This window comes from Oryctolagus cuniculus, chromosome 1, assembly GCF_964237555.1.
Source record: "Oryctolagus cuniculus chromosome 1, mOryCun1.1, whole genome shotgun sequence".
Lineage (NCBI taxonomy): Eukaryota > Metazoa > Chordata > Mammalia > Lagomorpha > Leporidae > Oryctolagus > Oryctolagus cuniculus.
In genome coordinates, this window is record NC_091432.1 from 228,242,793 (window position 1) to 228,266,408 (window position 23,616).

At 47.7% G+C, this 23,616-nt stretch overlaps 1 protein-coding gene and 1 long non-coding RNA gene across 2 annotated transcripts in view; one reads left to right on the forward strand and one right to left on the reverse strand.

The window, feature by feature from the left end:
• Positions 1-246: 246 nt before the first annotated feature.
• The window catches only part of PSMB7 (proteasome 20S subunit beta 7), a 67,804-nt gene continuing 44,434 nt past the window's right edge, over positions 247-23,616 (reverse strand). The window contains exons 7-8 of the mRNA XM_051840570.2: positions 2,748-2,899; positions 247-460 (exon numbers count right to left, since the gene is read on the reverse strand). Of these exons, the coding sequence (XP_051696530.2) occupies positions 349-460; positions 2,748-2,899 (264 nt within the window). The 3' untranslated portion in view covers positions 247-348. The remainder of the gene's footprint in view (positions 461-2,747; positions 2,900-23,616) is intronic.
• LOC138845193 (uncharacterized) lies at positions 3,672-10,664 on the forward strand. The gene is made up of 2 exons (XR_011382036.1): positions 3,672-6,517; positions 6,594-10,664. It is a non-coding gene; the product is annotated as an uncharacterized lncRNA (long non-coding RNA).

Genomic DNA, 23,616 nt, shown 5'->3' on the forward strand with positions numbered 1-23,616 from the left:
CGCTCAGGAGGTCCACCCCTAGCGTTTCCTCCTCTCTGGCTGCTGCTGCCCTGAGCCCTTCAAAAGGAGAGCACGCCTGCTGTAAAGGTTTACCTGCAGAGGCAGGGCAACCCAGCCCCGCTTCTGGCAGCACCAAGGCCTACTGTTTCGGGCGGTGCCACTGCACCACGCTGGTGTGAGGGGGCCGCAGCCAGGGGCCCGGGGGGTGGGAGGGGAGTTTACCAAAAAACCACACGGTCCCCAGGCTTCAGCCACCCAATCTGGTTCCCATATTTTATTGAGTTTCATTCAGCTGACATCAATGAGACGAGTGTGTCTCGGGGCTGCTGGTGCCCGGCGCTGGTGCCCTCAGGACGTGTCCATGGTCTGCACGGTCTCCTCCAGCACCTCGATTTCCAGCGCGGTGACCTTCTCGGAGAGGACCGCAGTGGTCCCCTTCTCACACCTGTACCGGCCAGACCTGGTGTGCGGCAACAGAAGCATGGAGTTAGGGTCTGCCTCCAGTGGGGTGGCCGGGGGGGCTCCCTTTCCTCCAGTGCTCCTGTACTACAAAGTGGGGACAACCATAGGCACCTACAGTACACTCGCAGGGGTGAGTCAGTGCCTGTGGCACTGAGCGAGCACCATGTCCTTCCCTGCCTCGCCACCCCTGCACGTGCTGGAATGGCCCAGCATGCTAAGGCACCTGCAGAACCCCTCATCCAACAGCTGTTGTCCTCTGTCAGCTACAAGACGACTTCACTATGACATCACACATTCTAAAAACCACTGGAAGCACAGTGTACCTGTGCTCCAGGGCAGACCCCTCTCAACACTCAAGGAAGGGGAACTGCCTGACCCTGCTGGGCCCTCCTGCAGGCAGGCAGCCTCTGCAACATGTGACTTCTGAATGGTTCATTCATGATAGCGTCGAATGGAACACACACCTGACTGCCCTACTCTGTCCTAGCTGGGACACTATTTCTGTCAACCTGGCAGCACAAACAGAAGGCCGCTGGCTGTGCTCAAACACCCACCCTCTCGAATGGGCACTGAGGCTCAGAGGGAGCAGGACGCAGAACAGAGCGGCGTTCAGTCTGGTCGGGAGCCGGGGCAGTCTCTGCAGAACCTTTCCCCACACCCCCACGACCCCCTTTTGTGGATTCAGACAGCAGCAGCAACAGCTCTGTCCCTGCGGCCGCTCATCCCCACCATGCTGACCCTGTATGCCCCGTCGTGCGTGTGAACAGCACCTTGCTGTCGGGGCAGCGTGCGGACAGCACCTGCTCTCAGCAGTCCGCAGACAGCAGCAGGGATCCACAGGGCACTGCTGGCCACAGGACGCCTGCCTAGGCCTCTCTCTGGCTCTGCCCCTGCTGACTGCCCACTCTGGGAGAGGGTTCTCAGCGGTCCCTGGCACAGCCAGGCGACAGAGATTTCAGAGTGTGGACACTGAATCTAAAGCCCCCCCGGGCAGCAGCTCGCCCCAGAGGGCAGGTGCTGCACACCCACTGCACGCCTGGCCCCTTCCGGCTCACATCTATGTGAGTGCCATGCTAGCTGGTGGGGCCACCTGTTGCTGCTGCTTCCATTCTGCTCCACGGATGAGCTGGGGAAGCAGCCAGGAAGCAGGACGTGCAGCTGCTGCACTCCCTTCCGGACAAGACTCCTGCGCTGAGCGTGGGTACCTTGTGCAACTGCAAATGCTGCCTTCCAGGGTCCCAGAATCCTCGGCCACTGTCCAGCTTGGAAAGAGTGGAACCACTTCCCCCTACCCTGTCACCTCTGTTCATGTCAGGCAGCACCTGCAGACACCCACACAAGTGAGCCATGCAGAGCTGGGTTCCCATCCTCAGGGTGCATGGCCAAGCCTTTTCTCCGCCCAAGGCCCAGAACTATGTGGGCTTGTCCCAGATCACCAGGTCTAGCTCCAACACATCAAAGATGGGGAGACCAGTGAGCCCAAAGTCACCAAGCAAGCCACTGGCAGTCCCCAAACCCTGTGCCAGAGCTCTCGGCTCAGCTGCCCTGTCCCGGCAGATGGACACGAGGCTGGCTCTGAATGTTCTGTCCTTCCTGTGACTCGGGCCTGCTGTGGAGCTGCGTGTGTGTGTTCTAGAAGGGGAAGTGCCTGCCAGCCTCTGGCCTTGCTGCAGGCTGAATGGAGGTAGCAGGCTTATAGATATGGCTGCATGAGCTGAGCACAGAGGGTAGAGGCAGAGCCCAGGGAGCCATCTCCTGAGCTGCTCAGGCTCCAGGATGGTCCGCAGCCAACACCGCGAGGCATCTGTTCAGCATGGCCCCCCACAGCCCCATGCCCTGTGCCACTGCTCTGAGCTGGGCCTGCACAAACACGACGGGCTCAATGACACGACTTCCTGTGGCAGGGCAAACACCACAAGCTCCAAGACTGATGCTCAGAGACTCCAACCCACTGCTTTAGCGCTATCAGGAGCCTTGGACCACAGGAAAAGCGAAGGGCTGGCTTCCCTGACCAACGCAGCCTTCCACAGAACCCCGAGATTCTTAAATCTCCACTCCCCAGCTGCAGCCCAGGCTCCCTGTGGCCCGTTCTGCCTCTCCCACCAGTGCTCTGCAGCCCGCCACCATAAAGCAAACAGTGCCTCCAGAGTCTCTGGGCACGGCTGACTGCGGTGGGAGAGACACGTGGGAGAGAATCAGTGACAGCTGTGCAGCTGCTACAGCAATCTCAAAGGTGGCCACGAAGTCAAGGGACACGGGGAGAGAAGACTGTCGTGTCCGCTCACCTGGTCCCCTTCTTGTTGGGCACTGTGTACGGGCGGAGGAAATCCAGCTTGCTCTTGCTGATGACACAGAGGTCGATGTTGCTGCCGGAGCCCAGGTCGTTGAAGACGCCAGCTGCAATGGCTTCACTCACCAGCTTCTTGGCCTCCTCCTCCTGCGAGAGAACAGCAGCAGTGACGACACAGCCGGAACTGAGGACTGCTCTGTCACCAAGCGCCTGCACACACGGCGTGCAGACTCACCGGAGGAGGCACTGCTTCCAACGCCTGTGTTCCAGATGTAGCGCCCACTCTACATCTAGACTGGGCCCTCCAAACCCCTCCCCATGCACGCCTCGCCCAGCACTGCTTCACAGATGCCACCACCACAGCACGGGGACCTGTATCACCTCCAACGGGGCACTATGCTTGTCTTGTAGAGGGTAGGAAGCAAGTGTTTTCGGCTTTCTGGGCATAAAGTCTTCTGTCACAAGTACTCAACACCGTCATGGCAGCACAAAAGGGCCATGCACAGCCCATAAATAGATGGGCATGACTGTGTTCCAGTAAAATTATTAGAAAAACAGGTGGCAGGCTGGATTTGGCCCACAGGCTTAGTTTGCTAACCTCTGACTTAAAACATCCTACAGTGGTTGAAACTATTTCCTGGAACATAATGGAGAAAGTTAACACAGAATGAAAGAACACAACAAACAGGAATTCTGGGGGAACGCCGGCAGGCCAGGGATGGAGTCTCTTACCAAGAGAGTCCATCTCCTCCCACGAACAAACCTCCAAGTTCAATGCAGTGATTCACTTCTGTGACTCCCTTCTCATTTGCTGTGCCTCTAACCAACATGTCTAGGTCTGAAGAGCTGAAGAGTTACTGGTGACTGGGTGATTAACTGCTGATTCATTCATTTATTTTGAAAGGGTTGGGGAGGGGGGGATATCTTCCATCTGCTGGTTCACTTCTCAGATGGCTGCAACAGTCAGGGCTGGGCCAGGCCAAAGCTAGGAGCTTTGTCTGGGTCTCTCACATGGGTGCAGGGGCCCAAGTACTTGGACCATCTTGCACTGCTTCTCCCAAGCCATTAGCAGGGAGCTGGGTCAGAAATGGAGCAGGCAGGACTTGAACCAGTGCCCATACTGGCACTGCTTTCTTAGCCAACACGGTCTATCACGTGCCAGTCTGCAGAGAGGGAAGAGCCCCAGAATCCTGACCCTCTAGGCAGAGAGTCCAGTGGGGCATCAGATCCCAGCAGTATGAGGCATTGTGATAAACATTACAGGACGATGGAGAAGGAACTGCACACATACTGGTTGGGTCAGCAACGCTTCAAAGAGAGCCCCAGGCACTCAGAAAACAGCACCGGACACTAGCAGGTAGCAGCTGGGGAACACCCACGTTCAAGCTCTTGACTCAACAAAGACAAACTGACCAACCTCCCAAAGAAAGGAATCTAACCTGTGCTGAACCCCCTTCCCAATCCTTGGGGGCATGGGAGGCCATAAACACGCAAGCTCAACCCAAGCACTCCACCCCAAAGTCCAGCTTGAGATCCTCAAACGGCAGATTCACCGGCCTAAGTTGTGAGAAGATCTGGGCCCACTCAGGGCTCCTGCTTCTGTGTCTACCCCGTCAGGCTGGGATTCCAGGAACACGAGCGCCCTCTACAGACTCAGAGGAGGACAGGAAGGCTCTGTGGGAAGTGGGATCCTCAGCAAACCAACAGCAGGGGCTCTGCATTCTTTTGATTTTCATCTTCCAGGTTCGTTCACCCCCGAGTGGTACCTACGTGAGGCCGGTGAAGCCAGGTGTTCTCTTGCACATCTACAGTCTTGGGAGAATGTGTTCAATCAGGATCCCAAATTCTCTCCTGGGATTCCAAAGCCTTACCAGAAACCAGGGTGGGCGGCAAAGAAAGCACCTTAGGTAAGGAGATGGCCGCTGCTGAAGCCATGGCACAGACAGCAAAATCCAACCACTGACTGAGCAAATGAAACCTCATCCCAGCTAGCTTCGCCGGTTACCCGAGCCTAGGCGCATGCGGGCATGCGTGTGAGCACGTGTGCGCACCGGGGCGCACCCTGCTTATCCCCGCCGCGCTCCTGTCTACCAGCTCCTCTGCAGCTTCATTTCCTCCTCAGTGTTGCTGGCACCTTGATCCAGCGTCGGCACTAACGGACTCACAAACCCTGGCAGCACCGTGCAGGCCTGCAGCTTCAGGGTTCTCAAATGGGGAGCGGTGTTCACCCTAGCAGTTACGACACCTGGAGTGGCTACGGTCAATTCCCAGCTCTAGTTCCCCACTCCAGCTTCCTGCTAATGTAGACCCTGGTAGGCTGCAATGAAGACTCAAGTTACTGGGCTCGTCACCCACCTGGATTTAGTTCCCGGCTTCCAGCTTCAGCCTGGCCCTGTCTCAGCCAATACAAGGCTCTCTCTAGGTTCCTCCGTCTTTCGCTCTCTTTTTATACCTGTCCTTCCATCTCTGCCTCTCAAAAAAATTAAATTTCCCAAATGATTTCATTTGATGATGGGAATGGGAAGGCTTTAGAGGATATTAAAACATACATATATTGGACATGCATATCTAGTGTCAATCAATCCAACTGGGCACAGACAGCAAGCAGTAAGCTGACAGCACTGTGAGATTACACGTGATTCTTACTCTATTCTGCAAACATCCTGTAATGTGAGTAGATAACTGATACAGCTTTAAAATGTGCAGATTCTGAAATATGTATAGTTTGATTTATTCATCAAATTATCATGTGTGCTCTTAAGTGTAAAGACTTTTAAGAAATGGGAATATACATCTTCTATATTTCTTTTCTCCCCACCAATTCTAGGGAAGGTAACCTTAAGGAAGTAAATCCCACAGCTTGCCCCACCCCACCTCCTCCTGTGGGGATGGCGTGACCCTTCCTTCCCCTGGGCACCTACTGTCACATGCTGAGAACTAGGGCGGGAACTTGGATGGCCAGAATCATTTTACTCCTCCCTGCTCCACAAACTTCTTCTGCAGTTGACACTGCCAGAAACTATGCCTACGAGTGAGCCTAGCAGCACCCAAGGTCACGCACTAGCAAGCACACAGCCGAGCTGGCCCAGCAGGATGGAGTCAGGCCACGGCACGGCTGCGGAGGCTCCTCAGCCAGGCACGATGCTGGACACCAGCTTCCTGATGCAGACTGTGTCTCTTCCCACACCCAAGGTCCTCAGACCCTAGGCAAGTTTAAGAGAAAGATGGACGTTCATTGCCAATGTCTGTTTGGGCCAACTAACAGCTCCCTTGAGGGTCATTTCTGCTGGGGGTGGGAAACATCGTGTTTCTCAACAATGCTCCCCCAAATATGCAAATGACCACATGAAGGACCTTCTTCACTCTCCGTCAGGTGGAAGTAGCATTTCCACAATGCACGGTCTGAGATGGGCACAGAGCCCTGAGGTCTTATTTTCATAGTCCACCCTCTCACCAACAAAACCCTCATGAGACAAAAAGGGTGAGAATTACCAAGCTTCTCTTGTCTGCCCATTCCTTACACAGCATCCTCAACAAACATTCATGCTGACCTACTGTGTTCCAGGAACTGCCTCATGTGCTCATTATTTGATCACAGTGTTCCACATACAGAATTCCAGACACATATGCAAATATGCTACCAGGCATATCCACACTCTGCTTTCTTTATAGCGGAATTTCACAATTAAACAACTTTTGTGTTTAGCATGTGCTAACAAACACTTAAGAAAACCACCATGAAAAACCACAGGCTAAAGACAAGAGGTGGGGAAAACACCACGTTTTCATCTGTCTCTGGTCCATAATGAATGCAGGAAACACTGTTTCTAACTTTTCATAGGGAAATTGCACCTGCCTCTTCTGGAAGATGCCGAGTGATCCGAGTCCTGGGAAGCATCTGCCCGAGGACAGCTGCTAAGAAGGGGCTCCAACTGGGGTGCTGCAGAGTCCGTGACCCCAGCTGGTCAGACCCAGGTGCGACACTCCCTCCCACTGCCAGGGCAAGCAACCTCCCCCAGCAGCTGCTCACGGATTTATGTCACAAGTCACAAGGGAACTGGGATTCAGCGTGTAGATGGCCCAGCAGAACTCAGCCCCTCTCCAAGCCAATGGCAGCTTCCCTTAACTTTGATACGCTAAGCCAAAACTACCGTGACCCCGAATGGCAGCCAGGGAACCCAGGTTCCCCATCTTGTAGACATGGAGGCAGCCAGGCTGAGTTTGCATCTGAGTCTCCTACTTACTGCTGTGCAACCTGGGACGGGTCACTTTACCTCCCTGAGTTTACCTTCCTCCTCTGCAATATGGTTAAAAAAAAATCCTTCCTCACAGGATCACTGCAAAAATTAGAATCAAGGTAGAGAAAGCACCTTCAATAGAGTCTGGCACATAGCCACTGCTTAATAACTGGGAACTTATTTAATAAAGCAAGCCAGAGGGCTCCCACAAACAGTTTGTCTCCACATAGTGACTGCCTGTGCCAAACCCCAGACCAGGAGAAGGAGATCCAAAAAACCTGCTGACAGATCGTCACACGGTGCCATGGAGAAGTTCCTGTAATAATTAATCCAAGCAAAAAGCACACTCCCTAAAAGTTCAGAGAATATAAAAGGAACACTTCCTGCTTTATGGCTACAAAGACCAAACTAACTGGGAATATCAGTCCCCCGGGCCACCCCTGCTCCTTAAATGAGATTACACTAAGAGTGATGTACTGTGCTGCAAGTCAGCTGTGACAAGCAGCACTTTATAGAGCTATCTGTTTGTCTCCATCACTGCATCGCACAATGTGTCCCTGGACTCCAATGTGCAGCTCCATTTACCGCTACATGACAAATGGGCAGCACTTGTAAAAGGCACAGAGAGGTCTGCGTCGGCCACGTAATGGTCACCACAGCTGTACCCGAGTGCTTGAGGGGACAAAACAGACCCCCAAGTTCATTAAACTGACCAGTAATGGATCTTTCAAAAAGTGCCTTAGGAATCGTACAGAAAAGGCTAAAATAAATAACTCAGCATGGAAGGCTAATCTGAAACGGTGTTTGATAAATTATTTATAACACAGACGATTGTGTGCATTTAATATTGGAGCTACTAGTAGCATCTTTAAAAGATGATTTATGTGTTGTAATGCTATTAAACTTTATATTGGCCCACTGCTAGCTATAAAGTCTGCTGAGATTTAGAGAATGAGTTTTAAACTGTCACTGCAACATCACAGGAGATGGAGGCTGTATTAAATCTTTACTTTAAACCTGTTATCTAGAGAGTTGCATTTTGTAGACACTCACACACTGATAGATTACCTCGGCCTCCACTATGGTGCAGATCCAAAATAGTGCTGCAAAGAAACTTCTCCACATTATTCTTGTCTATGGTTACAATCGACTTTCTCTTCTCACTAAAGTGATCCTGAGATTGGGGATGTCGCCAGAGTGAAATGCAGGGGTGCTGCCCAGCAGGCATCCTGGACAGCTCAACAGCGAATTAATCCTCTTTAAATAAACCCTCTCCATTTGAATGTTCAGCTACGCATACTGAACAGTGTGTTACTTGTAGCGAGACAGGCAAAATATTAAATACGTATTCGACTGCAAACCTAGCAAGCTATTCTCATACAGCTTTGAAATGTGAAAACACACATAAATGGCCAGTCACTTGAAAAATTAATTTGTAACTAAAATTTTCTGAAGAATTTAAAAAGAATTAAAAAGACTATTTGCTAGAAAATATATTCCATTTATGTAGCTGAGGAGATGATGTAAAGGGGTAAAAATACTCAGTCTCCCCACCCCCCCCATGAAGAACAGGGCTCCCTCTGGCTCTGCCCTCTTCCAGAGTACCCCATCTCTGTGACCAGGAACTGGGGGGCAGGGGTACTCCTGAACGTGGATGGGATGGCATCCTAGCTAAACTTGCACATTCCTCCTCAACTGTCCCACCTGCTGTGGAACCTACATTTACTTCACCACAATGTGTTCTTCATTTAAACAATGCAGCAAGAACTGAAACATGAAGTTGTGGTCCTGTGATACAAAATTTCCTTTGGGCAGAAGAGATTCATCTATTGTACAAAATGGTGATTATAGATAGCAACAATGTATCATATATCTGAGTCTTGAAAAATCACAGAGTTTAACTGCTCTCAGTCACAAGTATGAGGAAAAGTACATGTCAGTTATCTCAATTTAGCCATTTCAAATTATGCTATGTATGACAAATCTATATTGTTTGTCAATCAAAAAATTTAAACAAGAATTGAAGATGTTGGTCCAAATTCATCTTAGAAAAATCTGTATTATCTTTCGGCATTTGATTGGAAATTTAGCAAAAAGATTCTGTTGCTCTGGTGATTGGCCATAGAGCAGAGCAAAGCCTGGATGTGGTAAGGGTTTGGATCTAAGAAGACTCTGCACCCCTCTGGTGCAGAGCACCTCCACCTTCTCCATCTCTGTATCCCAGCAACTAGCACAGTGCTTGGCACTTCTGTCAACAAATGGAAAAATGGAACAGTCATTGTAAATGCATGCATGACTTTGTCAAACTCAAATTTTAAGAGCCACATCAAGTGGTGAAAAATCCACACCTGCACCAGTCCCAACTCAGGACCTTTCAAAGACAGTTAACATAGGGAAGAATGCCATGCTTTCCATGGCCTGTGGACAGGCTGAAGTTCCAAGCAAGCCACTGATGCGGCCTGAAGGAGTCATTAACGGCTGATGGTTGAATAAATTTAAAGAGCTCAAAAAAGTGCTTAAAACCCAACTCAACCCACCTCTGCAACCAAGCAGTATGCTTCCTGTACTGTGTAACAGACCTGATGTATCCCACGTGTAGCTACATCTTTCGTAGTGGAAAAAACTCATTCATGTTTTTCAGACTGGGCTGTGTGACAAAAGCAAAGGTGTCCAAGTTTTGGGTTTGGCATGATCTGTTTGGTAGACAGAGCCTGCCTGAGGAAAACACCCCGGGGTTGCTAAGCATACCTGAGCCGCACTGCTGCCAAGTGTGCCACAGCGCAGGGAGGCCGGCGAGGGCCGTGGCTTAAGGTCCAGAGCTGCTGCTTCTTTCCTCCATGGTTTGTGTGCACGTGCATGCACACAGCCTCTCCAGGTGATGCAGATAATGAAGGAAGCACTTGCTGGGGGCATGGGATGTGAAGAGAGGTGCTTGTGTTTAGGGGAGCTGCCAACAGGACCTATCCCAGACCACCAAATGTACAAAGGCCTGTTCCCAACACGTGGGTAGGAAAAGAGGTGTCAGAGCCCGCCAGAGATCAGAAAAGGCAAGCACAGAACGAGGAAAACCCTGGAGAGCCGGGTCACTCAGGAACACAGTACTAACCCGCTACAGGAAAAGAGGACAGTGCCCTGTGCAAGCACTGTGGCAGGGATGAAGAGCACAGGAATGCCCCGACCCCAATCTCACAGACGGATCTGTCACCAAGTTCCAGAGTAGAAGAGAAAAGGCGACACGGGGCACCCCCGTCTCCACATCTGAGCCACACACCGAGATTCCCTGTCGCCTCCCCATCTTGGTTCCACAGACGAGGAACCAAGGCTCTCAGAAGGCTGCTGGGGGCACCCAAAGGCACACAACTATTTAAGCAGGACAGCAGGAATCTGTGCCGCCTTCGTGCCTGGCATCATCAAAGCCTGTCTTCCCAGCCCACCATTAGGAAAATCAGTGGCGGGCAAGTGGTTTTGCAGAAATCTGTGACAAGGAATGGAAGGAAACATCCCTAAGCTTCCAGAGGGAAGAGGACCAAAAGAAATGAGAACATATTGCTTCTCACAAGGAGAAATCAGTGTTCACGGCATGTGTGCACAAATATATATTTCCAAGGCTGCACTGAATCAAATGTAATCAGAGGAGGAAAAAAAAAGAAAAAAAAAAAAAAAAACAAGAAAGACTGGGTTTAAAGAAAGCAAGAAATATACTCATAAACCTCAAAAAGAAAACCAAGCTGCCTCAAATACTGTAAGATCGTAGTGATATCTCTCCCTCTCTGTCAGACAACACATCTAGTGACTGCCCTGGCCATAAATTTCCAGAGACCCTGAAAGGGTGATCACCTGAAAACAAGGAAAAATGAAGTCAAGCTGTTCACAGGTCACAACGAAGGTAAGAAAGAAGCTCACACTAGAATTCTCAGGAAAATAGAGAAAGTGATGACAGAAATTCAGTCACGCTCAAACCAGGGCGAGAAGCCAGCAGGAGCTCAATGTTCACACAGAGCCCACCCAGCTGGGAATCCTGGAGGATAGAACCATAGCCAGGTGCAGGGCGCATGCTGGGAGGCTGGGGCGACTGTGTTCCACTGCACAGTCCTGCTTCTGCAGACTCACAAGGCACGGGAAGGATCCGCAGATCCGCAAAGTCCAGAGCACCCTCACTGTAGGAACTTTCTTTTTTTGACAGGCAGAGTGGACAGTGAGAGAGAGAGACAGAGAGAAAGGTCTTCCTTTGCCGTTGGTTCACCCTCCAATGGCCGCCGCGGCCAGCGCGCTGCGGCCAGCGCACCGCGCTGATCCGATGGCAGGAGCCAGGAGCCAGGTGCTTTTCCTGGTCTCCCATGGGGTGCAGGGCCCAAGCACCTGGGCCATCCTCCACTGCACTCCCTGGCCACAGCAGAGAGCTGGCCTGGAAGAGGGGCAACCGGGACAGAATCCGGTGCCCGACCGGGACTAGAACCCAGTGTGCCGGCGCCGCTAGGCGGAGGATTAGCCTAGTGAGCCGCGGCGCTGGCCCTGTAGGAACTTTCAATGTGGTCACAAATCAAATGATGTACAACTCTGACAGAAATGCCCCGGTCAGCTCAGCTCACTCAGCTGGCAGGGACCCTGCAGACGCCATGCTGGGATCAGGCTGAGCCAGGAGGACGGGACAGTCTCACCCTCACCAAGAGCAGTACGCACTCCTCGGGAGAGAGTTCTGACAATGCAATGACAGGTGTTTCAAGGTTCCATGGGGTGCGTGTGATGAACATTGGACAAATCTGGAAATAATGAGAGAAAGGCAGCCAAACCAAAGGGTGGTGGGGATAGCAGGCCAAGAGCCATGAATGAGAAGGAGAAAGATACAGTCAGGTGGGCAATTCAGTAATGGCTGGATCCGAGCAAACCTCACGGCCACATAGCCAGTCAGCAGCTCTTCGTGCAAAGCACTGGATTTTAAATTGAGCAATGACGTGGTTACAGCTATGCTTTTAGAAACTGCAGCCAGCGGCTGGTGCCATGGCACAGCAGGTTAATCCTCCACCTGCGGCATCGGCATCCCATATGGGCGCCGATTCTAGTCCTGGATGCTCCACTTCCAATCCAGCTCTCTGCTGTGGCCTGGGAGAGCAGTAGAAGATGGCCCAAGTCCTTGGGCCCCTGTACCCATATGGGAGACTGGGAGGAGGCGCCTGGCTCCTGGCTTCAGATCGACACAGCTCTGGCCATTGCTGCCAATTGGAGAGTGAACCTACAGAAGGAAGACCTTTCTCTCTGTCTCTCCCTCTCACTGTCTGTAACTCTACCTCTCAAAATAAATTAAAAAAAAAAAAAAAAGAAAGAAAGAAAAGAAACTGCAACCAGAAGCAGTGGTGGAAGAGATACCAAGAGCAAGAGACAAGAGAGAAAATGATTAGAATCAGGGCCAGCGTCGTGGTGTAGTGGGTAAAATGGCTGCCTGCAGCGCCAGCATCTGAAATGGGTGGTAGTTGAGTCCTGGCTGCTCCACTTCTGATCCAGCTCCCTGCTAGCGCCCCTGGGAAGGCAGAGAAAGATGACCCAAGTCCTTGGGCCCCTGCCACCCTGCCAGCCACATCAGACCTGGCTGAAGCTCCTGGCTCCTGGCTTCAGTCTGGCCCAGGCCCAACTGTTACAGTCATCTGAGGAGTGAACCAGCGGATGGAAGATCTGTCTGTCTCTGTCTGACCGTCTGCTTGTCTTTCTCTCTGTGACTCTGCCTTTCAAATAAAGAAATGTTTTTAAGTCAATAAATAAATCTTTTTAAAAAATTATCAGAATCTTCCCGAGGAGAGGTGGCAGCGGGAGAGGAGGAAGGATGAGGAAGAGGGTGGTGCTGCCCTGACTTCCTGTACCAGCTGCCAGCTCTGCCCACCCATCAGAGCAGACAGAGCCTTTACAGAGGCCCTTTGTAACTTCTGGGCAGCTACCTTTCTGGTAGATGGAAGGAAGACAATGGTTAACTCAACTGTATTTTCTAGACACTGGTAAGCTTCTGCCGCTGGCACCCTTCAAAAGGGACCAAAAGATAAAGTTAGAGCCACTGAAAGTCTACTGAGGTTACTGGGGGTAGGGTGAGGGAGCCCTAAGCTACAACTAACTCGTAAAAGCCACTTCTGAGTGCTAAGGGACTCTCAGAGGCACGGGTCTGGCCTCTGGGGTGTGACAAAGCACAAGGGATTGGCTGACTGGTAGAGGGAATCTCCAGGAGGGGATGGAGGACAGGAGACCACCCAGGCAAGGAGGGCACTGGGGGAAGGGCCCAGGGAAGCAAAGGAACTGGGTGGGAGAGCCCAGTCACCACCAGCAGCTGCCACCCTGTTCCCCTCTCCACGGGCTGCACACGGAAGGCTGATAAACCCCCAACACTGAGGGTTTGTTCCCATGGGCACAGTCCACACAGAGCTCACAGCCATGTCTGAAGAAGGGGCTCCTCTATCCTATTCAAACAGCAGGCAGCGGGAGGACCTCAATGTACCACAAGCAGGCTGGGGCTAAGTACATTTCTCCACTTAGTTCTCAAAACAGCCGTTGAAGGTGGTACTTCCCTTATCCCCATTTTACAAATTTTGGAAGCCAGGACTCACAGGAGGGGAATGACTAACCCAAAAGCTCACAGCCAACAACTGAAGGTCTGAGCCTTAGCACAGTTTTGTCTGGCTCCAGAGCCCATGATTTTTTTTTTTTTATTTTCATCCAACAAAACAGAAACTCCAAACTATTAGGTCTCCAAAAATATTAACATTTGTCTAGTCCTTAATTACCAGTAACTGGTAAGTCATTTTTTTTTTTTAAATTTATTTGACAGGTAGAGTTATAGACAATGAGAGAGAGAGACTGAGAAAGATCTTCCTTCCATTGGTTAACCCCCCAAATGGCCGCCTCGGCAGGCGCTGTGCTGATCCGAAGCCAGGAGCCAAGAGCTTCCTCCATGTCTCCCATGTGGGTGCAGGGGCCCAAGCACTTGGGCCATCCTCCACTGCCTTCCCGGGCCACAGCAGAGAGCTGGACTGGAAGTGGAGCAACCAGGACTAGAACCCGGCACCCATACGGGATGCCGGCGCCGCAGGCGGAGGATTAACCAAGTGAGCCACAGTGTGGGCCCTGACACTCTGGTTTCTTAAGCACTTCACCCTAAAGTTACTTCACAGTTGCAAATGTATCACTTTGATCATGCCTTCGCAATACTCTGCTATATTTGGTGAAATGAAGAACAGCCTATGGGCATCCACTGCAGGATCTAGGCTCACCAAACCCAGGACACAAACTTGTAAGGCTGACTCCATAGGCACCGCAGTCCCATGTTTATTTCTCCCTAACATACACGTTTAAAATTTCTCAACAGAGTGAGTCAAACTGTTTCCTGACTATCCAGGATATCAATAAGAAGACACTACTTTATTTTGCCATCAGGTCATTTGTTGATCAGAAATCTTAGCTAAAGCCAAGGAGCACATGCACACTTTAATTTTCTTTAGAGGTCAAGAGGAAATTTCTGCTAAGACTGATTCCTGTGTTACAAACACAGCCCCTAACACTGCCCTGAAGGACGACCTACTACGGCCCAACCTAGGAGTGAATTTGTTTTATGAACTGATGCAAAAAGGGTGACAAGTGGCAAAAAGCCATCATCAAACCCAGGCCCCCACGAAGCTTGTGATCCAGCCCCCAGTCCTGTTCACCTGAGTTAAAAGCCATCATTTCTGCCCAGGAGTCAAAATGAACTGGTCCTTGAATCTTTTTAACGCTGGTTCCACTGCAGTTCTAATGTCAGCAAAACTGCTGGCATGTGAGCGCTCCGACGTCATGACAAGGCGACAACTAACTACTAGGACGTGACTACATTCCAGGATGCAATGTTCACTGCAAATACTTCCAAAAATCTGCACCACCAGGTGGAATTTTAAAACAGCTTTTTAGCACAACTCATATCATTTTTTTTGTTTGTTTATGCACAATTTCCAGATTAGGGGAGTGAGGTATAAATTACCTCACAAAAAGCCAAAAGTAACAGTATCTGGGAAGGTTAAAACTTTAACTACCTTCCTGAGGTATGCTGCTGGGGTCTCATTACAGCAGGTAATCTCACATTCCGCCATGCACAACACAGTTAAGTACCAGCACCTCCCAATTACACTGCAACGCGAATCTCAAAGGACATTTGAAAGTCTACACGGCGCCCGCACCCACTGCCGAGCTGCACCACCTCTAATGGAACGTGGCAGTTTTCTGAACGAGACAGTCACACGCAGGGACAGGATGCCAGGCTCTGGCCAGCCCTCATGCTGAAGAGCGGGTGCTAATTAAAAGGCCACTCTGACTGGAGAAATGACCACCCAGGCAACGTGAGGCACTGTCTGGAGTTTTGTTTTCCTGTTTCCAAATACGCTCGGCTGTCCAAACTTTGGGAATTACAAAACTTAAGTCAGACCCAGAGCCCATGTGCCTCAGTATGAGCTGCTCTTCGTCTCTCTCTCCCACCTGCTTCAAATCCCAGACAAGAAGTGAGGAGTCGCCGGCCCTTGGAGGCCATCTTCAAGACCCCAGACACAGCCCATCAGTCCCTCTCTCGTGCCAGCTCCACTGGCCTCTTTGGCTGGATCGCACCTTTCATGCCATGCTTGCAGCTGTTTGTGGGCCTGTCACTAAGAAAGGGCTCTTGTCTCACCACCGGGCACAGAGCATGTTCAATTAAACTTGGGCCAATGGAACACAAGCCCATCCTCTGAAGGACCACCACCCATCAACAGCTTATGAGGGTCATGACGGCGACTCCAACAGCACCCCTTGTCCACTGCTGATTTTTTTTTTTTTTTTTTTTTTTAAAGAAAGAACACCTTTTTCAAAGAAGCTTTCAGAACAGAAGGTATCCAGGGTATGGCTGTTTGCAGCATAAACATTTGGCTAACTCGGGAACTGTTTCCTTTTTTTTTTTTTTTTCTGGTAAAGATTGATTTATTTGAAAGGCAGAGATGGGGAGGTGGGGTGTAGGTCTTCCATATGCTGTTTCACTGCCCAAATGGCTGTAATGGCTGGGGCTAGGCCAGGCCAAAGCCAAGAGCTTCTTTCGGGTCTCCCAAATGGGTGTAGGCTCCCAAGGACTTCAGCCATCTTCCACTGGGAGGAGGTGGGACTCAAATTGGCGCCCATATAGGATGCCGGTGCTGTAAGCAGCAGCCTAACCCACTACGCCACAACACCGGCCCCTCTGGAACTGCTTCTACTTGGGCTAGCAAAATCTACACTTGATGCAGGCTGTCATGCAAAAAAATAAAATAAAATACTGTCATAATAGGAATAATGGCTTTGGAATATCTCATCTAAGCCGACTCACTCTCATCCTTCTTTACTTAAGAATTGCCAATGCCTTTAGAATATTGGCAGTTCCGTTTATTCAAATCTTCCGATATATACAATTTGCTGACTTTTCCCCCATAAGTTGATACAGATAGAGGAAAACTGTGAAGTGACCCCCCATTTTTTGGCTAGAAACAAAACTCCCTGCCTGTGCAAATATAGGGGCGTTTTAAAATCACCATATGCTTTAGATCAGGAGGCAGAAGCTATACAGCAGGATTCTGAACACTCCCGCCCACAAAGGCTGATAATGCAGTGAAACACAGTTGATGACCTCAAGTCCTCCTGCTCTCATGGGTAGCTGTCCTATTTAACATTTAAATGCCCTGAATTTATAAGTTTACTCTTTTTTATTTTATGTTTAATTTACATGTATAATATAAACCTACACAGGCACTACATTTAAATATTTAGTCCTAAATTTATTTTAAACTTAATTTTTCCACAAAGTCTATTTCAAAAAAAAAAAAAAAGAAAGAAAAACAGAAAGAAACAAAACAAACTTTCCTAAAATCCTTAATCACGCTTCAGCGTGTATTAGAAAACATGTAATGCTGGGCGGCTTTGCACACCCGCACGCCGTCACTCCCCCTTTCGGAGACTGCACACCACACAAGTATAATAAACCATGTTAATATTTCATACCACTGTGAAATATGCTAGAGTCTCAATTCAACATCTGCTGTCTTTAGGGCCCAGGAGTCCCGCAGAGACACTTTCAATTTGTAATTGAGTTCTATGCTGAATTAATCAGCAGTTTATCTTTTTTACTAAAATAACGTCTTCACCACTAACCCAGATTTACATTAACAATTTATGCCAAATTACCTGCCAAGGAAAAACTTATAAGATTCTAAGCTACCATCCAGTAACGCTCGATCCTATATTTCACATCCTGTATTTCTCAAACCTGTACACAAGAAACGTGCAAATCCATTGTTCAAGGGCTTGTAAGCCTCAAGTCATGGTGACCTCTTGGATTTGTAAGACAGCCCCCCTCCAAAAGCAAAATTCACAGGGGTTTGTTTTCCCACAAAAAAGCCACTGTATGGGAACTGGTTATGATTCAAAATTTTTACAAATAGATTTCCAGAACAGAATAGAATCAGAAAGCTTCTTTTATTTCTTTTCCAAAGGAGCTATGATATTCCAAATCTTGAGTTGGTTTCAGAAACAGAAAAAAGACAAACTGGATGAACAGAGCATTTTTAGTGCCTTAAATTATGTAATTAAGATTCAAGTTAGTGAAGATAATTCAGTTTGGAAAAAAAAGGGGGGGCAAGGAAACCCATTTTCTCTTTGATTTCATGTGGCAGAATATTTTATTACCAATAATATCTTCCTTTTAATTTCATCTATACAGCTGGAAGTCACCAAACATTTATTCTAACTGAATACTATCCTTGAATCTAGTTTTGCTTCTCTGATTAAACAGCCTCTGGGGTCACAGAGAAGTTACATTTCACCTGCTGGATTTTTTCCACAGATGCAGCAAGCAATATACTTGATAAAATATTTCTCCTGTATGGTATATTTTCCCCTACATTTCACAGCTATAGGAAATATGTAAAGCACAAACAGTTCAAATGGAACAGCTGCTCCAAAGAAATGCATCATCTACCAGAGTTAGATAATGCCTCCTTCTCAATCTAAGTTGCCAATAGCTGTGTAAGGAATTTCCAGCACCATACAGAATGGCTTATTTCACGCACACAATGACCGATTACATACTGTTAAGAACATGGAATTGAGTGTGCAGGTAGCAGTGTGGAATACAGGAAAAAATTTCAGCACAGAAACATTTTTGGTAGAAAAATGAACAAAGTCAATAAGTATGCTAGTATACCACTGGCAGCTGTCTTTTCATTATTTGTCAAAGAATTGGAAATAGAGACCTTCAAAATTGACAATGGGTCAGTGATTCTTGAATTCCAGAGGTCAAGCCCCAAGAGGAACCCATCCCCTGCTAGTGGGGATTTTGGAAAACTACACTTTTCCTTCTCCAACTCCTTCCATCAAATCCCTTTTTATTTCCCGAGTAAGAAGGCAGACTTCACCCCTTCCCTGAAATACTCCACGTTTAACTTCACCAATAGCAAGGGTGAAAATGATAACCAGTCACTGCCACGGGCTCTAGTGATCAGGAATGAATGGACGTGGCCAGAGGGACATCTGAGTGACTGTTTCCAAGTCAAGAAAGACTAAGCTGTACTTACTCTGAAACTATTGCTCTTGAATCATCAGGTGTAAGAGCAAAGAAAACCATGCTCTGTAAGATTTCACAAAATGTAACGGTGAGCAAGAAAACCTACAGCAGCAACCCTAATTCAAGGCGCCTCTTTGTTTTTCCAACAAGGCTACCAGTGGGCTCCAACTCACATTTTAAAAGGGGGAGGGGGTAGTTCAAAATGATGCTGGTGTGATGCTTTAACCATCAACAGTATTTCTGATTATTGTCTATTCTACAGGTTTAATGGGTAATTCTCCAAATCACCCACTAAACCATAAACGCCAACTTCAATATCTGCTCATCTCTCAAACTGACTGGTTACCACTACTGGAATAACTCTATACAGGTTCCCAGGGATGAGGGGCCTGACATCTTTAAAACCTATTGTTGGGGCCAGCACTGTGGCGTAGCGGGTAAAGCAGCCGCCTGCAGTGCCCACACCCAAAATGGGCGCTGGTTCGAGTCCTGGCTGTTGCACTTTCGATCCAGCTCTCTGCTATGGCCTGGGAAAGCAGTGGCAGATGGCCCAAGTCCTTGGGCCCCTGCACCCGCACAGGGGATCTGGAAGAAGCTCCTGGCTCCTGGCTTTGGATCCGTGCAGGTCTGGCCATTGCAGCCAACTGGGGAGTAAACCAGCAAATGGAAGACCTCTCTCTCTCTCTCTCTCTCTCTGCTTCTCCTTCTCTCTCTGTGTAACACTGACTTTCAAGTAAATAAATAGATCTTTAAAAAAAAAAAAGTCAATCAAGATAAATTAATAAAAAAACTATTGTTTTACAATAAACAAAACCACAGAGAAAATTAATGAGGAAAATTAATACATATTTTGATCCAACAACAGAGCCTCAACTTACTATGTCTAACACTTTCTGTCTTAAGGAAAGCCAATCAACAGGAATTACCACCAAAAACAATGACAGAAACAGGCTCAGGAACAGCCTCTAAAATTGGGATTTTTCAGTATGTAAAAAGAAATGTGCAATCAACCCAATTACATCCCAAATCCAAGACAGAGGTGTGTTAAACATTAAAACTGTTCCAGCTAAACATTTCCATAGTAGTACAAGTACTTAACCAATAGAATCCACCTAAACCACAACGCAATATCAAAAAAAAAAAAAAAAAAAGATGGATGGTAAGTGTTGGTGATGATGTGCAGAAACTGGAACCTTCAAACACTTAGTGGCAAAAGCTACCAAACAACCCAGCAACCCTGCTCTTTGGTACATGTCCAAGAGAAATCACAGCATGGGTCCACACAAAAACATGTCTATGATGTTCCTGTCAATGTTATGAATACAGCCCTAACATGAAAACAGGCCAAATGTTTATCAATAATGATGAAGAAAATGTGGTATGTCCTTAGAATGGAATACTATTCAGCCACACAAAGGGAGTGAAGTACTGACACTTGCTATGACCTGGATAAAAATACTATGAAAACAGACCAATAAGGAAAAGCAGCCAGCCAGTCACCAGACTACAAATTGTATGATTACATTCACATGAAATGCTCAGAATACAGAATAGTTAAGTTTAGACAGACAGAAATGAGTTGTAGCTGGGGGAAATAGGGAGTAACTGCTAACAGGTATGGGGGATTTCTTTGGAAGGTGATGAAAATGTCCTAGAATCACGCTGACAGCTGTATAACCCTGTGAATACACTAAATCCACAGAATTGTACACTTAAATGAATTATATATTAGTGAAGCAGTTATTAAATAATAGTAACAATAAGGCATCCAACAGTTTTAGAATGGAGGAGCTAAAAAAAAGGCAAAACATCTAGTAAAATGTCACAGTCAATCAATAAACTCATGTTCTAACAGTAAATGTTTAAAAGCCAGAGATCACAATAAACAAAAATACTAGCATAAATCCTTAAAAGCACTTGGTAAGAGAGAATTTGGTTTCTCATCACACGTTTTCCCCCATATCTACACGATACCTAAACAGATGCAACCACCAGACAAACATAACCTTAAAATCGAAGATCTGCAAAAGACAGTCGAGTTCAGCTCATTAAGCTGACATCATTAAAGTACCACAAGAAAAATAGTCTTAAACACCACCAATGCAGACAGGAAAATCATTGTTTGTAATAGTTATCCAAGGCCAGATTTTTTTTTTTAATTTTGCATTTACTTAAAATTCTGTGTTTGATGCCAACAGGGTTCAAGTTGCACAGGAAGGTGCTTGGGCTAAACACTGATAGTCTTCCTTGATCTCCATTGTCTGCTGCGTGGGTTCCGCCAGCAAACCTCCCAGCGAGTGGTCACCTTCCTATGGAGTCATTAAACCTCTGAATGTCAGCTGGTGGGATTAGCCAGCAGCTTCCACACCTGAGCCCCCGTGGCAGGGACAGAGGCATTTGGATCAAGATCACTAATGAATACAGAATTCATATGCCGCTTGTCAGGGCTCCTGAGCTCACAGTCCACAGATGCAACCTAAATAAGATGGAGGACAGAACAATTGTTGACGAAGATTAAAAAGTTTTGGCAGTTGGGGAAAAAAAGAGCACCTCATTATTCAAATACGATAGTCTTGCTGATTTTTTTTTATTTTTGTTCAAGTTATTCATGATTTGCATCAAATGGACAAATGCTATTCACCAATATTTAAAGATTTCTTGGTCTCATTACTAAATCTGAAGAAAGCTATGCTCTCTGTACCTCAGCAAGCTACAGAAAACAGCTCTCTTATAAGAATATTTGAAAATTCTAGGGAAAAAACAACAATCACAGATATTTAGGTGGAGGTTATTTAAAAGATAAAAAAAACAAACAAAACAAAACAAAACAAAAACCCTTATAATTCAAAGAGAAGAAATAAGGATCTTCCACAGCTCAATGACTCATTCCGACTTACCAGTGTCTACCTCTGACTTGCTTGCACCTTTGTGTTCATGGGTTCCTTCCAATCACAGAGCTCACCACAGAGGTTTACCCACCTCCTCTGACACTTGTCACACATTGTCACAAGCCCTCATCAGGAAAAAGGAACAGCCAGAGCAACCCACACCTCTGCTCACCTGGATTAAGATGTCCTCGCCTCTCTGTTGGCAGAGAATTCCAGGCCCAGCAAAGAGGCAGAATATCAGTGATTGATTTTAGCAGCAGGCTGGGTCTGAAGTCAGACTGATCAGGGTTCAAATCCTGAATCCTTCACTGACCAGGTGTGTGACCTCAGAGAAAGTAACTGACCTCCTGATACTTCCAATTTTCTGCTCTATAAAAACGCGGATAACACAAAAGGCTGAACTCACAGGAACATTGAAAAGTGAATGAGCTACAGCAGAAAAAGCTATAAGAACAGAGATGGTATAACCTAAGGCCCAACTATTTTGACTACTGTATTTCCACACCTCCCCCATCGTAAAAACGCAAACACTTTCACTGCCTGTGTTAGGTGTGAAGCAGGCTTCATCATCTGTCTTCATGACCACAGAGAGGCCCATCTCTGACAGTGAGCTGAGAGGGGAAAGAAGGATCCTGTCTGTCTGTCCTATACTACAGGTCGCCAGGCGGGATGACAGCACAAATAATCACATTAGTCGTTGCTATGTGATGCTGCTATTGAATAACTGCAAAAATACAAGCAGCTGCCCTATTTTAGTCGATTCTGTCTGAACCACTATAGGTGCCCCCAGCTCACCTCTAACCTTCACAGCACTCTGTGGGTCCCCATCTCAGAGGAGGACCCCCAGGTGTCCAGAGTGAGGCAGTGAGCACTGCGGAGACAGACTCGCAGTGCAACCCCCTAGCTCCCGAACTCTGTGCCCCCTCCATCTGACTATGCTATGTGCAAACCGAACAGATTTTTTTTTTAATCAAAATAATGCAGCTCTCTCACACTACTGTCCATCTGCAAAGCACAAATGAATCTCCAACTTCAGTCTCTTTCCATTACTGAACTTAAAAATACAGTTACTTCCAAGCTTTGCTGTCAGAACACCATATTGGTTTCAACTCTTTCATTATTTAAAGTGGATCTATAGCTGCCTGCAATGACAGATTAATTCTGTTTCCTCGGCAGCTAGGTGTTTGGCATCAGGTCTATGAGGTAACCACAAGCCTTTAGGGCGATAGCTGCTCACATCTTTAGCCATCCATAAGGGCTTCTCTAGAGGCTAGCACTTGCCGGGTGATGAAATATGACTCCATAAATCAGATGGCTGAAGTGGCACTTGTATACGTCGCCATCTATCTTCGTAGCTTCTCTCTGAAGGGTGCAGGGTAAGAGCTCACCCCTCGGTATTGCAACCAGAGAAAGGACCATCACGGTTGGCACTGAGTAAGCATGTGCTACTTAAAACTGAAGACACACCAAGGCTAGGGGAAAAAAGATCCTGCCGGTGTTAGCATGCCTCAGGCAGTGGTAGGAGCTTCAGCAACTCATCTTCAAAAGGCAGAGAGCCAGAGCTCTAGAAACCTGCAAAAATTGGCTAAGCCTGCAGTCTTCATTTCTTTAAGCTGAGCATCTTCAAAGTCTAGAATTCTAACTGTAGGGCACAGCAGCTGCCACTGCAGATCTGATCCTCTCAGCTTTTGGCAGCTCTCAACTTGAGATTCTAGCAAAAGAATTTTTCAAGTTGCTATTATTGCCTGTCATGGATTTATAAATATTGTGCACTCTCTGCTGTGGCATGGCTCTCATGGGACGCCAGAGCATGCCAAATGCATAACAGAATGAAAAACAGTTTCTATTCTTCAAATAAATGCTAATTTTTTTAACTGTGCTCACACGACGTGTTTGGTGACCAACTTCAATGGTGCAGAGTATCTATCAGAGAAGGGGAAAAAAGCTGATTGTCTTTTCCAGCAGCATTCAGCTGCTACTTTCATTAAGCTTGTTTAATTAGATTCCAGATGCTAATTTGCAAGTCGATACCAGAGGGTGCAGGACAGTTTGCCTTTGAATCATCTCTCTGTGATGTGAGGGTCCTGCCGCACACCACTACCCTTCAGCGGCCCTCGCGCGGTATTCTGACAATTAGTGCAAAGAGGGGACAGTATTGATCTTGACAGACTAAATATT